Raw genomic sequence first — 14,221 nt, forward strand, 5'->3', positions numbered from 1 at the left:
TTCTAGATTCGGCTTTTACCCAACTTCTTGAAGCATTAAGATCACAGTTGCAAATATAGCCTTTAGCTTGCTTTCATAAACAAAAGGACCTCATAAAGTTCATTTCATACATATATAATAACAATATGCAACCATGCTGATTGAGATGATACACGATGTTATTATATTATCTTTTTTATTTTATTATTTGATATTTCTTTTCTTCTTAATAATGTTTTCAAGAAATATACATCTTGTTAGACCTCGCAAATAACTGATGACCAAAAACCAAACAACTATAACTAAAACGTCAGTTGTTCTTCGATCATTATGTTTTGGTAAACTGCTGCTCCAAACATCCGACATTACAAAACTGCTGATATGAAAGAACTGAATACTCAACAACTGATCAACAAACTAAAGAAGATCCAAACAACCGATGACACAAACATCAGTTGTTTGAGCAAAGATCGATAGTCAGCATATGATTCTTTTTGTAAACAGCTGTTTACATTTTGTTCAACAGTAGTTTGTAACTCCTTTTTTAGATGTCGCTTTCACCTTTAGCTCATCAGTTGTTTACACGTGTATAAAATGAAGAAGGGAGTCTTTTCTTTATTAACACCTTTACACATCACAAAATTTACCTAATATGTACTCTTGCACTAGAAAATCAGTGAATGAATGATGAGCTAAGGTTTTTTTTTTGGAGGGGGGGGGAGGCAATAGATTGTAATCTTTTGATTATGATTAGTGCAACGTTGTTCTTCCATATGAAACCTCTTATTAGCTTTATGATTGCCGTTGCATTAATTGCTTAATTAAAATACTAATTGAATTATAGTTCAAATTTGATTTCAACTAAAGTGATACTAATTCATGTAAAGAATTGGATCACTTGTTTACTGTTTCATTAGTTGTGATTGTGTTCATTAGCTTGATTGAGATCTAAAACTCTAACAATTGGTATCAGAGCCATGAATCTCTGAATTTGATCTAATAACCAATTCAAAAACAAGATCTAAGCTCAACTTAATAATTCTAGTTGTGGATTTAAAAAAGGATCAAAACTCTATTCAAAAATTTGTTATGAGTGAAAAACCAGTTGAATTGAGAATCATGTCGATTGTACAAGATCATCATAATACCGTTTCTACCTCCAAAGCACCAATGTTGGTTCGAGGTCAAAACATATAGACTCACAGAATGCTCCACCATCTGTGCAACCAAAACACTGGTTGTTGGAGATCAATTGTTCATGGGCCTCATTCCCCTAAACACTTGATTGGGATTCGAACAACACTATTAAGAAGGATCCTAAGGATTATTCTGATCAAGATCTACATATTTGAATTGGATGTCAAATCTCATGCAATGCTTGCCATGACAATTCCAAATGACTTTTACGGTGGATTAATTCATCACAAATCTGCTAAGGAATTATGGTATGCACTTAAGGAACATTATGGTAGAACCCCACAAGTCCTTGAGAATACTCGTGAAATTCTTAGGCAGCAGTATGAAGCATTTTGTCATTTAAGAGGAGAGAATTTAACTCAACAATATGAAAGATTCACAACATTAATTGGTGAATTAAAAATGGTTAAAGTTACTTTTACAAACTCTGCTCTAAATAACCAATTTTTGAGATCACTTCAAGAAAATTGGGACACTCATGCTATCATACTAAGAACTTTGCCAAATTTCTAAGATCTGAGTCTGACTATTCTCCATGGTATGCTACATACTTTTAAGAGAGAGGGAGAGAGATAAGTCAAACGAAGAAGTTGATCTCCAATTGGTAAATCAACAGATGAATATACCATTGGGTCAGCACTTCTATGCCAAAAGACTCAGCATATCCAAACTGCGGACCAAGGTTATGACTATCACATAGACATAACAACTAGTATTGGTTCAGTAGTTGAAAACCAAGCATTTGTTGTTCAAGAGAATTCATGTGACTGACAATCTATCATTTATTATGGAAGATTTGCAACACATAGATCAAATTAATCTGGAGGAAATGGAAACTCTAAACTCTTTGGCATTATTGACAGTAAGAACAAACAAGTTTTACAAGAGGACTGGAAGGAAATTCCCAGGAATCAATAATAAGACAAAAGTAGGTTATGACAAGGAGAAAATTATCTGTCACAAATGTGGCAAACTATAACACTTTACTAGAGAATGCAGAATTCGGTTAGAGCCTAGTCCCAATCTAGTTTAGCCTTTAATAACCTATCCAAATTCATCTCTCCATCCTCATTCACAACAACAAAACTTCAATAACCATTCCACAGCTCACTTTGCTCAAACCTCAAAAATGCCTAATACTGGTTCTCATTATAAGTATCGGTATGTACCAATACCTCAACCCATGCAATAGATGCAATTTGCTCAACCTCTTTGCATCCCAACTATCAATACACAAGTTCAACCTACCTTGGTTACCACATATGGATCATCTTCTTCAAGTCAATACAACACCAAAACAAGCTTCTTCATTTAGGAGTTTGTAAATTGGAGTAGTATGCCTGAAGAGATGAGCCCAAAGATCTTGCTCTTGTGGTAATTGATGTGGAATTAACTAATGAAAAGGAGATGAAGAATGAATTCAACAATGAAACCATACAAGTGCTGATGACAAGTGATACAACAGCAGATACACAAATTACTGATGAAAGAGCACTTATAACTGCTGATGTTGAGGTAACACCTGAGATTTGTCAAAGATTGTGTTTAAATGATTGCATCATTGCATTTGCTAACACAAAACTTTCTAACTTAAAACAAGTTGTTAAACTTGAATCGGTAGTTTCAAAATCTAAAGATGATATGAAGGTCAAATCAAATGAAAAAAAAGGAGATTTTGAAATTAAAACATGATTTTCCGGATAAAACACTTATGTTAAAATCTGTTTTACATGTACAATGAATGCAAGCAAACTTTAGAAAACACTCAGGTTAACTGCAAAAAATGGATTGAATCCAGTAAGGGGTTTCAAATGTTGTCGAGTAAGCAATCCAGCAGTAATGTTAAGCTTAGAATTGAATATAATCATACTGAACCACCTCAAAATTATACTCCAATTACTCCTTACAATTGTGCAGCTGAACTTGAAGAAAAACATTTTTCTAAAACAAGTTCCATTAGTTATTTCATCAAATACTGTTCCATTAAAACTTGTAAGTCAAGATGAACTAAGGAACTGATATCAAACGACTGATTCTTCACAAGGATTCAAACCAAGTTATGTTAATGAGCTGACTGATCAACGAGTCAACTGTTGACAATATGCCATCAATATTTTCAAAATCTGTTGAACATTTTTCCAAAACAATTGATGTGATCAAACCATCAGTAGTTTTGACAAAAGCAACTAAAGCTTCACAAACAACTAATGCATCTAAGGCATCAGTAGTTTCAAAGAATGGAGAATCTTCAAAGCTTGTTGCAACTGCTCCTGCATTCATTCCAAGATCAGTTGTTACACAAATTAAGCATGCTCAAGCTGAGCTTCATCAAACTTCTGTACCTGGATATAAGTCACCAGGAACAATGGTTGTTGATAGATTGGGTGTGACTAAGAAAAAGAAATCTAAAACCGGTTATAAGAAGCCTTTGTTTCCAAATCCATGTGATGTATGTAAGAAAAATAATCATCTAACTGAAGATTGTAAATTTTTTAGAGCTATTCATCATAAGAAAACTGTTGTAACTCTTGATTGTGTTATTATCTTAGATTGAGAATTAGAATCCTAACAATTGTTATCAGGAAGCTTATTGTATGTTGATAAAGGAGGCTCTAGGTATATGACATGGAACATATCTCTTCTCTCTGAATTCAAGAACCATGGAGGGAGAGCTGTGTCATTTGGTAATGATGAAAAGGGAAGTGTGTTAGGCTTAGGTAAAGTGGAAGCTGGTAAGGTGATATTTGACAATGTTAACTTGATTGAAAAATTGAAATTCAATCTTGATATGTTATCTTATCTGATATGTTAGTAACCCCTAATCTCTCTCGAAAAACATCATTTCTTATTCTGTTCAATCTTGTGCGCCCACACACCCACCTTATCATTATCGTCTTTGCTACATAGCTTACGCACATGTGACATCTTAATGGCCCAGCAATCTATTTCATATAACATCGCAGGTCTAACCGCGACCCTATAAAATTTACCCTTTAGACTGGTTGGGAATCTCTTGTCACACAAAACTCATGTAGCTGCCCTCCATTTACTCCATCCAGCTTGGACACGGTGGACCACGTTACTATCTATTTCCCCGTCACTCTGGACAAATTATCTTGGATACTTGAACTTCGTTACTCGCGGAACCTCTTGGTCTTCAATGGTGATCTGGATCTTCTCATCATCGTTTACCCCAACCAAAGTTACAATTGAGATACTCAGTCTTGAGCGACTAATCCTTAAACCTTTACTTTCTAAAGCTGCTCGCTACTTCTCTAATCTCACGTTCAAATCTTGTTTTCTCTCACCACTAACACAATATCGCATGCGAACATCATGCATGACGGAACTGTCTCCTGAATTGACTTTGATAACTCATCCAAGATTATTGCAAAAAGGAACAAGCTTAGTGCTGACCCCCTGATGAAGGCCTACACTGTGTTATAACCCAAGTGACTAAATGGTTTTGACTCATTACCCATGAATAGCTAGAATGAATGAGATAATATATCATAAATGAGGAGAAATGTAGGCTTTGCACCTAAGCTTCAACATTTTCTTTTATTAGTTTTATTAGTATAGGAAGATTTTAACAAATCAAATGAATAAAAACACCAAAAGCCTAGGTATAAGCGTTTGGACTATATTGGTCCCCCCACACTTCTACAAATGGGAACCTGTTTCGGCTAAACTGAAGTTGTTTCTTAAGCGTAAAGGCTTCTCTGTTTACAAAATGGTTTTGCCATCACTTTTTTTTATGTTTTTTTGTGACCTAAAATGATGCCTAATTGAGTCTAACCAGTAGGGATGAGCAAAAATCGGTATGGTACCAATTGGTACCGGTACCGGTACCGAATTGGTACCGTCGGTACCGAATTGGGACTAAGGTTTTGAGTTTTCGGGACGGGTACGGTATGGTACCGGTATTTTTCGAATTTTACCTTAAATACTGGTATCGTCTCGGTACTGAATCGAACATTTCAGTACCGGTACGGTACTGAGCTCATCCCTACTAACCAGTTAGATGTTCTCATACCCAGTTTGCTCTATGACTATTGAATAGTAAATTTCCATTCCATTTGAATAATTCTTTAATCAGCATGCCTATTTTAAAATTTTTTCACTATTATATATGTTAAATTTGAATAATTACATGACACACTATTTATATAGTAAATTTCCATTCCATTTGAATAATTCTTTAACCAGTTAGATGTCCTCAAACTTAAAATCTACTATTAATTACATGACACACTAAAGTTAAATGTTAAAATTTTCTCTTTCGGCTCGCCACCCTCTTCAAGATCTAATCATGTTTTCTGTAAAACTCACTTAAATCCTCAACCATTAATGACTGCTCTCTCTTTGCACTCAATATAAACAATTTTAACCATTTTAGTGTATTCTAGTTATATTTTATTTCTTAAAGAATATATCATAAATCGTATATAGTTGATAAACAGACAATATAACATAAGTTGAGTTGACATAATAATGAAATTACTTGATTAAGGTTATGATGAATTTCTTCTTCTAGTGGCATTCCTAAACTACAATTGCAAAAAATAAACAGTGGCATAACAAAAATATTAAAGGTAATGATATCAAGTTAGTTATAAACACTTACTCTTTAGAAAGAATCTCTATCACGAGTGAAATCTTGTGAACCATCTCATCTAATGAAGCAATGCCAAAAACTCAACAGGATGCAGCTAAAAAAGTAATAGATGGTTGTATATAAGAGTTGTAATATGTTAACATGTGGTGCTTCATTTAGCTATCCCTATACCAAAAAAAGTAATCAATAGTTGTATATAAGCGTTGTGATAGGTAAAAAACAGGAAAAGCCACCCTTTGATTCTGAAATTGTTATTACCTCAAAATTATCATTAGTGATCTTATAATATCTCCTGTTTGTTTACCTCAATAGCCTTCCTAACCTGATTTGGCATAAACCATCCCCAAATCATCTTGAGCAAGTCTAATGGTTCAAAATATCTCTGTCTGCCAAGAACTGATTCATGAATACCATTGTCTCATTGAGAATAAAAGGTTAATTAAAAATAATTGGTTTAATCGAATTTGTACACTGAATATGTATAGTCTAACGGAATATTGCTAATACCTTTAAAGTTGAGGGCGATGAACGATTTTGTTGATTAAAAACGTTTACAGATGAGTGCAATGAGCTTGACGATGTTAGATTATTCTATTGATTTGATTGATAAAGAATCTGTAAATGACAATTAGGGTTAGTTATATGCTTCAAATGGCAAGGACGATTGCAATTTATGATTATTCATCAATTGAGATTGAATATGATTGAATATGTTTAGGTGAGAAGATTGAAGATGTGAATAGGTTTGATATTTACCTGTTTAGTTGATTGCTAGGGTTAGAAGCTCTGGAATAATGAAGATGAAATCAAGATTGTAAATTTGAAAGGTGGCATACGTGAATTTTTTTGGTGTAATATTGATTTTTGAATATAAACTTAATAAAAAATATTAGAGATTGCCATGTGACATTTTGGAGAAATCTTGTTAACTATAAAAAAGGAAGGTTTGATAAAAATCCACTCTTTTATTATATAGGTAGATAATATATAACATCACATATCATATAATATATATGCGGTTATTGTTTAAAGCAGACAAAGCAGTAGTTAAAATAAGTTTATGAGCTCTAAATGAAGCTCTAATATATCGAGTTAATACATTTCAATCAAGCTCAATCTCAAGCATCTTATGTTCTAGTCAAGTAATCAAAGGCGTCAAGACTGAATATCATAACATTCTAGAGATGAGCTCGGTACCAGTACCGTAGACAAAAAGTTCGATAAATACTTTTACCGATACTCATCTTATATATCCCAAACCCAATTTTCTTAAAAACTTTGTACCGGTACCGAAATACTCGTTTCATTATCAATATCCGATATCATTTGCTCGTTCGTTTATCTCGACTCAACTAGTTTAGGCGTTGTATTTTTAAGGGGGGGAAAAAGAGAATGACGGATCACTTCATCAACACCTAGACATACACAATAATAACGTACATGTTTCGTGTCAGTCACCTGGATTTCTTAATCCACAGGCAACCCCAATTGTTATGACTTGATCTTCAAGTGTTCATTTCATCAACTTGAATTGAATTCCAGTTTCATGGATCATGATTTAATTCGACGTAAATCCTGTCTTGCTCCCGGATTTCGATTTCACCCGACGGACGAGGAGCTTGTGAGGTATTATCTGACGCGTAAGGTGTGTGGGAAGCCCTTTCGCTTCCAATCGGTGTCCAAACCGATGTGTACAAATCCGAGCCATGGGAACTTGCCGGTAACTCAACTTCATCGGTCTCTCTTATGACTTCCAGTGTCTTTATTTTCACCATTTGACCAATTGTAGTAATAAAAGATTATAAAGAAATGGTGTTGTCACTTCAATTATATTATAAAATCAGTGTCTTTATTTGTGATTTGTGGATTTCTAGACTAGTCTCAATTGAATTCAAGGGACCAAGAATGGTACTTCTTCAGTCCTGTAGACAAGAAGTGTGGCAACGGTTCTCGGTTGAACCGTGCCACCGGGCAAGGCTATTGGAAAGCCACTGGGAGGACCGAGCTGTGCACCATAAAGGCCAAGCAATAGGGTCCAAAAAGACGTTGGCTTTCCATGTTGGTCGAGCTCCAGATGGAAAACGCACAGATTGGGTCATGCATGAATATAGACTTTCTGATAAGGGATTGGAGAGAGCCCAAGTTGCACAGGTTTGAATCACTCGTGCTTGTTTCTACTTTCCTTTTATGCGTATTGGAATTTTAAAACGAAAGGAGTTGCCTTTTCTTGTTTTTGAGGGAAAGGATGCATATGTGTTACGTAGAATCTTTCAAAAGACAGGTTTAGGACCGCCAACTGGAGACCGTTATGCGCCGTTTCTTGAGGACGAATGGGAAGATGATGAGGCCCTTTTTGTTCCTGGTGGAGAACCGAGGGAGGATACCGATAATGGGAATGGAACTCGAAACGACACTGTGCAGGTATGATAAAACTTGTGTAACTCTGTGCTTTTACGCCATTGTTCCAGGTCATTATATTATGGAATTCAAATTTTAAGTTTTTTTTACTTTGGTTTCTTGTTTTCCATCAAAATGCATCATAAAGTTTGAATCTTTTGTTCTTGATGATGAATTGCAGACTGGTACTCCGACAATCGATTTCGTGTGCAAAAGGGCAAAACCGGAAGACGAAAATGGTTTAAAATCTGAACCTGAAGCCGAACCCCTCTCTTCGCTTAACAAACGGTCAAAACAAGTTGACCCGAGCTCCTCCTCCAATGCACACGGTTCAGACTACTCAGCCACGATTCATGATAAAAAAAAAATAACCAACTTGTCATCTGCACTTGTTAAGGTCCCTCTACTAGAGCCAATTGCAGCCAAAGAAGCTCATCATCTGACCACCGCACCACCATCATTTGACGCTTCTACCCTTGAGAAATCCCTTCCTCCTAGGTGTTTGAAATATATTAGCGACTTGGAAACCGTAATCCGAAATGTGTTGACGGAAAAGGAGAGTTTAAAGCTCGAAGTGATGCGGGCCGAAGCTATGATCAACGTTCTCCACACGCGCGTTGATCATTTAACCAAGGAGAATAATGAATTGAAAAGTGGCGGTTAGGTAATTAGTTAATTACTAGCCTACCTTCTGTTTATCAGTTGTAAACCATGCAACTGATGAACACAGGGCTTTAAGGAAAGAGTCATGTTAAGAGAACATGACTCTTTCCTAAGTACAGTTCTACATGGTTATAGTTACAATAAAACTTCATGTCGAAGACCTTTTTGGTTAAAACTTATGAAAATGCTGAGTTGGATCATCTAATCTTATCATGTTTTAGTTTATTGACTCGTGTAACCCAGTCCACCGATTAACATTAGATTGTGGTATTAAATTGGATCACAGTGTACAAAACCAAAAAGAATTGAAATATTTTTTGACATGAAAACAAAACCAAGAATCCCTAAACAAGTTTTATTTCTTTGGTGAGTACGTCTGGATATTTGCACCTTGTAAACATACCGCCTCCGAAGCATAGGGTACAACACTGATGTTTTAAAGTAAAGAAGCCAACTATTTACCATTGAGTAATTAAAACAAAGCTATGCATGCTTTCCATCATGAAACTGAGCGTTTTTTGACGACCGAAAAGTTTTTAGAAACTTCGTCGCCATCTGGAACTCTTCCTCCTGCCTTGACTTGTCCCAATCACATTCCGCTGCCATAATCTCAATGACACGTGGCAGTGCTTTGCTGGCAGCATCCGTGTCAAGAAACGCAAGTCGGGATCTTCTAGCAATGAAATCTACTGCAGACTCACAGTACTCGTTCCGAGCGCAGTATGCTACCTCAGCTTCAAGGTACGGGTACCCATGGGCAAGCCTCTTGCCTAGATTTTCATTCTACATCAACAATAGTAAGGTGTAATTAATATTCAATAAAACCATCTTTTATTATGTTTGGACAAATATGCTTAATTATTAAATGATGTAAAACCTGGGCAATGGAAGCTACTCTTTCAGCCATGGTACCGTACGAGTGAGACAGATGCTTTGCAGCAGCGGTGTCCATCTCACCGGGAATTATTGCTCTGTTTTCTGCTTTCTTCATGCGTACGTATTCTTGTGCAAGCACTGTGAAAAATGCAGGATACCAGCCATCTCCACCCACAAGACAAAATTTGGATGTTACACAGTTGTTTACTGGATTTAATTTTCCTGATTTTATAGCTGCATTCACTGCATCTTCAGCCATGCTGAAAATAAGGTTTGAGTTTAGCACACAATTGACCCATGACACAGAGTCAAAAGTAGGGGCATGATTTCTGACCTGACACGAACCTAAAATGAAACTCGCGGGTTTGGGTCAGTTTCAAATCGAACCCGTGAACATGCTTAACTAAATGGCAGGATCGTGAGTTAACACGTTTACTTCTATAAACGCAGAAGATACAAACATTTTGGGCATTTTATGTCAAACGTTAAATGATAAAATAGAACGAAACATTAGGCTTTGTAGTATTAAACACAATTATTTGGTTGCAAATTGTAACTTCTATTAATATGCGGAAAAAAAAGTAGAATAAAATGAAAACTGAAAAGTAGGGGCGCAGATTTTTGATACCACGCAAAACTCACAGATTTAGGTTTGGTATATGCGGGTTTGGGTCGATTTCTAGTCGAATGCGCACAAACACGTTTAGCTAGTCAGGCTGTGTTCAATTCGACCAGACGGGCTGGTGAGTCGACCCATTTACTTTATTAATTCAAAAAGTTATATATTTATGGATTGGGCATTTTATGCCAAAAATTTAAAGGATAAAAGAGAAGTAAACATAAGGTTTATAGTTTAAACGTAAATTTTTGGTTGTAATTTGTAATATTTGAGTATTAATATGTAAACAAAGATTGGGTTACTCTGGTTGTGTTTGTGTCATCATGTGAAAATTTGTGTTGGATTCGGGCTTCATGTTTCTGTCCTGATTTCAGATTCGGGTCAGTTCGACTGAGCAGTTAACTTGCAAACAAACGGGTCATATTATTGTAAACCCGTAAAAATTCGTGTTAGGTTTGGATTCACGTGTCTTAACATGATTTTCGGGGTGACCTGTCAACCCGCAAACAAATAGGTTGTGTATCTGTCAACCTGTTAAAATTCGTGTTAGGTTTGACTGACCTGTCAACCCGTAAACAAACAGGTCGAGTTAGTGTCAACCCGTGAAAATTAGTATCGTGTCTGGGTTCACGTATCTGACACAATTTTCAGGCTATGTCAACCTGTGAAAATTCGTGTTAGGTTTGACTGCCCCGACAACCCGTAAACAAGTAGGCCGTGCTAGTGTCAACCCGTGAAAATTCGTATTGTGTTCAGGTTCACGTATCTGACATGATTTTTGGGTTTGTGTCGGGTTCGACCGACCTCGTCAACCCGCAAACACGACCCATTCAACACCCCAAAATGACCCATTCAACCCCCCCCCCCCCCCAAAAAAAAAAAAAAAAAGCTTACAACCATCAAATGATAACCCACCTTCTGTAAGTGGTCCACTTTCCACCAGTTATCGTAACCAAGCCAGGATAATCTTCACAAACAACATGGTCCCTAGAAATGCTCTCCGTGTTCTTCGCAGTGGGGTCCATAGCCAGTGGCCGAATCCCACTCCAAGCAGACAAAACATCCTCGCGCCTAACCTTAACATTAAGATAATCCCGAATAGCATCCAAAATAAACTCAATTTCATTCTCATTCGGTTCAGGTAACATTGTAATACTGGTACTAGAATCTGTTGTACCAGCAACTGTCCTACCCAACCACGGGAGCATGAAAACGACACGCCCGTCTTTCGTTTTAGGCACAATTAACCCCATTCCTTCTGGGGAATAATAATCTGGAAGCACAATGTGGACCCCACTGCTCGGACAGATCATCGATTTTGCATCTTTATCGGCTAGTTTTCTTACTGAGTCACAAAACGGACCGCCCGCATTCACAATGACTTTTGCATATGTGTTGAACTCCTTACCTGTAAGACTCACAAAAAGTATTGAACTCAAGATGAGTATGTTGATCTGCTAACTCTTTGTTACTATCATAATCATTAAAAACCACAACATACTTTCTCATTTTTCACAAATAGTAATAATTTTGGCGTGTAAAAGTCCATGCACGTTTCAACAACAAAACAAACAAAAACCGAAGAAGTCCGAGCCATGGGAGCATGCTGAATGGCAGATGGCCCGTTTTCTCTTAAAAGTATTATATTCATTTTTTTATTACAAAAAAAGTTTAATGCCACTTTATCAAACACATGTTGTTTAATTGGTTATTTTTTCATGTATATGTGAAAAAACAAAAAACCGTTTCCACTTAAATAAGATAGTATTCAAGTTTTTTATCAAAAAAGTTGAATCGACACTTTATCAAGTTTTAGCAGATACAAGAGGAAACATGTCACTGTGTTAAATGTTTTTTTCACAAATACATGCATTCTAGACAAAGTGTAGAGACTTTAATGAAGCAAAACTGTGTTGAGGGACCTTTTGTGTTTTTTTACCTGTTTAGAGGCTTTTATATGCCAAATTTATGTTGAGGTACTTTTTAATATAAATGATAAAGTATGTTGATGTTTTTGATATTAACCCTAATATAAAGCTAGAATATATTAATAATGTAATAACCTCAACTTCTCCGTGAAGCAATTTAAGATATACACATTAAGAATACACTTTGGACAACTTTTGACCCGTTCTATTCAATTGGCACGTATTCTATTAATATGTAACAATATGAAAAGATTAAACATAAATGTTGCTTTTATTACCTGATAGGTTGTCACGGATCCTGGCTCCACTAACCCGGTCCCGACCCTCTTCTTTCAAAAGAGACACAACTTCTGCATGATTAAGCACAGCTGCACCAGCTAAAGCAGCAGTGCAAGCTAACCCAATATTAACTCGTGAATCATTCATTTGGCCATCATAATAAACCACTGTTCCTTTCAAACTTCTATCTTTACCCTTTCGTGCAAGTGTAGGGAACAGTTCAGAAGACTCTTGTGCAGAATAATACCTAGAAAGATGCAGTAAATGTCGCCCTGCCACCAAATCATACATTTTCAGACCGGCCCAATAATAAACCGTCTCGAACCAACTGTAACATGGTGTCATGCAAGGTAATGCGTGACAGAGGTGTGGTGCGTTGTCGATAGCCTGTTTACGCTCATCAAGGGCATGAAAAACTAACTTCAGTTGACCGTAGTCTAAATTGAACACGGCTTTCTCCAAGTACCGAACACCTGAAAGATTAATGAAACTATAGTTCAAAATCAGGGTATGCATAAGGTTGATAAGTCAAAATTAGGTGTGGAAACAAGCTGAGCCGATCAATAAGAAGCTAGAAACGAGTCGAGCCTTATTGAGCCCGAGCATCAAATAAAGCTCGTTTAGTTATCAAGCTCGCCCAGTATAGGAAGATCATTTAGGCTCATCAAGCTCTAGCAAGCCTAGTGTGTTTTAGGTGATAATGCTTTTGCTATTTGGTGTATTAATCTCACACTACAAAGCCGAGCTCGAGCAGAGCTTTAGGCTTGCTTAGGTTTTTCTCAAAAAATAATTAATTAATAAATAATAAATGAGTGGAGCCTTGAAAAAATAACACACGAGCCGAACAAAAGGAGCTTGAAACGAGCTCTCGTAATCTCACGGTTGCATTTATCTCAACAATGAAGAAGAAATTCGAAATCAGGAAGATGAAAAAATTAACTATTAATCGTAACCCGTGATATGTGATTACGCGATCATAACAATCAAAACGCAATTCCGTACACAACACAGTGCACACACGTACCTCCGTGAAGAAGCTTCGTTGAACGAGAAGATGTACCGGACGAGAAATCCTCTCGTTCAACGAGGCCCACGCGAAGGCCTCTGGTTGCGGCGTCAAGAGCGACGCCGCAGCCAGTAGCGCCTCCGCCAATGACGAGAATATCGAGCGGATTATCGGAAGTAGCGCCGATTAACGACGACTCCTGTACGGAACGAGATGGTACGGCCGCGGCAGGGTCGGTGATCCTCCTACGTAATGCCGCTAACGATGTGCCAGCGCCGAGGTCGGTTGAGGATACGGATGTGTCACGTAATGTCATGTATGAACCGCCGACGGCGACGGCGACGGCGAGTGCACCGGCGGTGATGCGTACGCTACGAGCGCGGAGAAACATGTCCATGGTTTTCTTGTGAAAACGTGATTAGAGAAAGAGATCAATTAAAGGAGAAAGTGACCCTATAAATGAACGGAGCACCGAGGAAAACACGAGTTTGTATTCATATCACTTCATTTCTATTTCTATTTTTATTTTTTAACAACTAAAAAAAGCTCCGCTACCCGGATACACTTATTTACAAAAGGTCAATAGCGCTCGTGCATGGTGCTGGTGACATGGCCGACCACCAATTCTAGGAGAGAGCTACCAACCGAATGCCCACAAT

General features: G+C 37.0%; 2 protein-coding genes across 2 annotated transcripts; one reads left to right on the forward strand and one right to left on the reverse strand.

The window, feature by feature from the left end:
* Positions 1-7,367: 7,367 nt before the first annotated feature.
* Positions 7,368-8,855, forward strand: LOC143622067 (NAC domain containing protein 50-like). Its single transcript, XM_077093310.1, has 4 exons — positions 7,368-7,514; positions 7,669-7,945; positions 8,039-8,215; positions 8,373-8,855. Exons 1-4 carry the CDS (start codon positions 7,501-7,503, stop codon positions 8,853-8,855), a joined length of 951 nt encoding a protein of 316 aa, XP_076949425.1. The 5' UTR covers positions 7,368-7,500.
* A 418-nt stretch (positions 8,856-9,273) lies between these two features.
* On the reverse strand, positions 9,274-13,959 carry LOC143622068 (glycerol-3-phosphate dehydrogenase SDP6, mitochondrial-like). Its single transcript, XM_077093311.1, has 5 exons — positions 13,581-13,959; positions 12,556-13,029; positions 11,265-11,757; positions 9,732-9,990; positions 9,274-9,637 (listed from the first exon to the last, which is right to left on the reverse strand). Exons 1-5 carry the CDS (start codon positions 13,957-13,959, stop codon positions 9,338-9,340), a joined length of 1,905 nt encoding a protein of 634 aa, XP_076949426.1. The 3' UTR covers positions 9,274-9,337.
* Positions 13,960-14,221: the final 262 nt, after the last annotated feature.

The sequence above is a fragment of the Bidens hawaiensis genome, unplaced genomic scaffold, assembly GCF_021521415.1.
Source record: "Bidens hawaiensis isolate Kalapana, Puna unplaced genomic scaffold, B.hawaiensis_p1.1 tig00003022_1, whole genome shotgun sequence".
Taxonomy (NCBI): domain Eukaryota; kingdom Viridiplantae; phylum Streptophyta; class Magnoliopsida; order Asterales; family Asteraceae; genus Bidens; species Bidens hawaiensis.

Coding starts and splice junctions, on each gene's coding strand:
- LOC143622067 (XM_077093310.1), top strand. Junction 7,946..8,038: donor AGAGAGCCCAAGTTGCACAG/GTTTGAATCACT, acceptor TTTGAGGGAAAG/GATGCATATGTGTTACGTAG. Junction 8,216..8,372: donor CTCGAAACGACACTGTGCAG/GTATGATAAAAC, acceptor GATGAATTGCAG/ACTGGTACTCCGACAATCGA.
- LOC143622068 (XM_077093311.1), bottom strand. CDS start 13,959: ATGGACATGTTTCTCCGCGCTCGTAGCGTACGCATCACCGCCGGTGCA. Junction 11,758..12,555: donor GATCCGTGACAACCTATCAG/GTAATAAAAGCA, acceptor TGAGTCTTACAG/GTAAGGAGTTCAACACATAT. Junction 9,991..11,264: donor AAGTGGACCACTTACAGAAG/GTGGGTTATCAT, acceptor CCTTATTTTCAG/CATGGCTGAAGATGCAGTGA.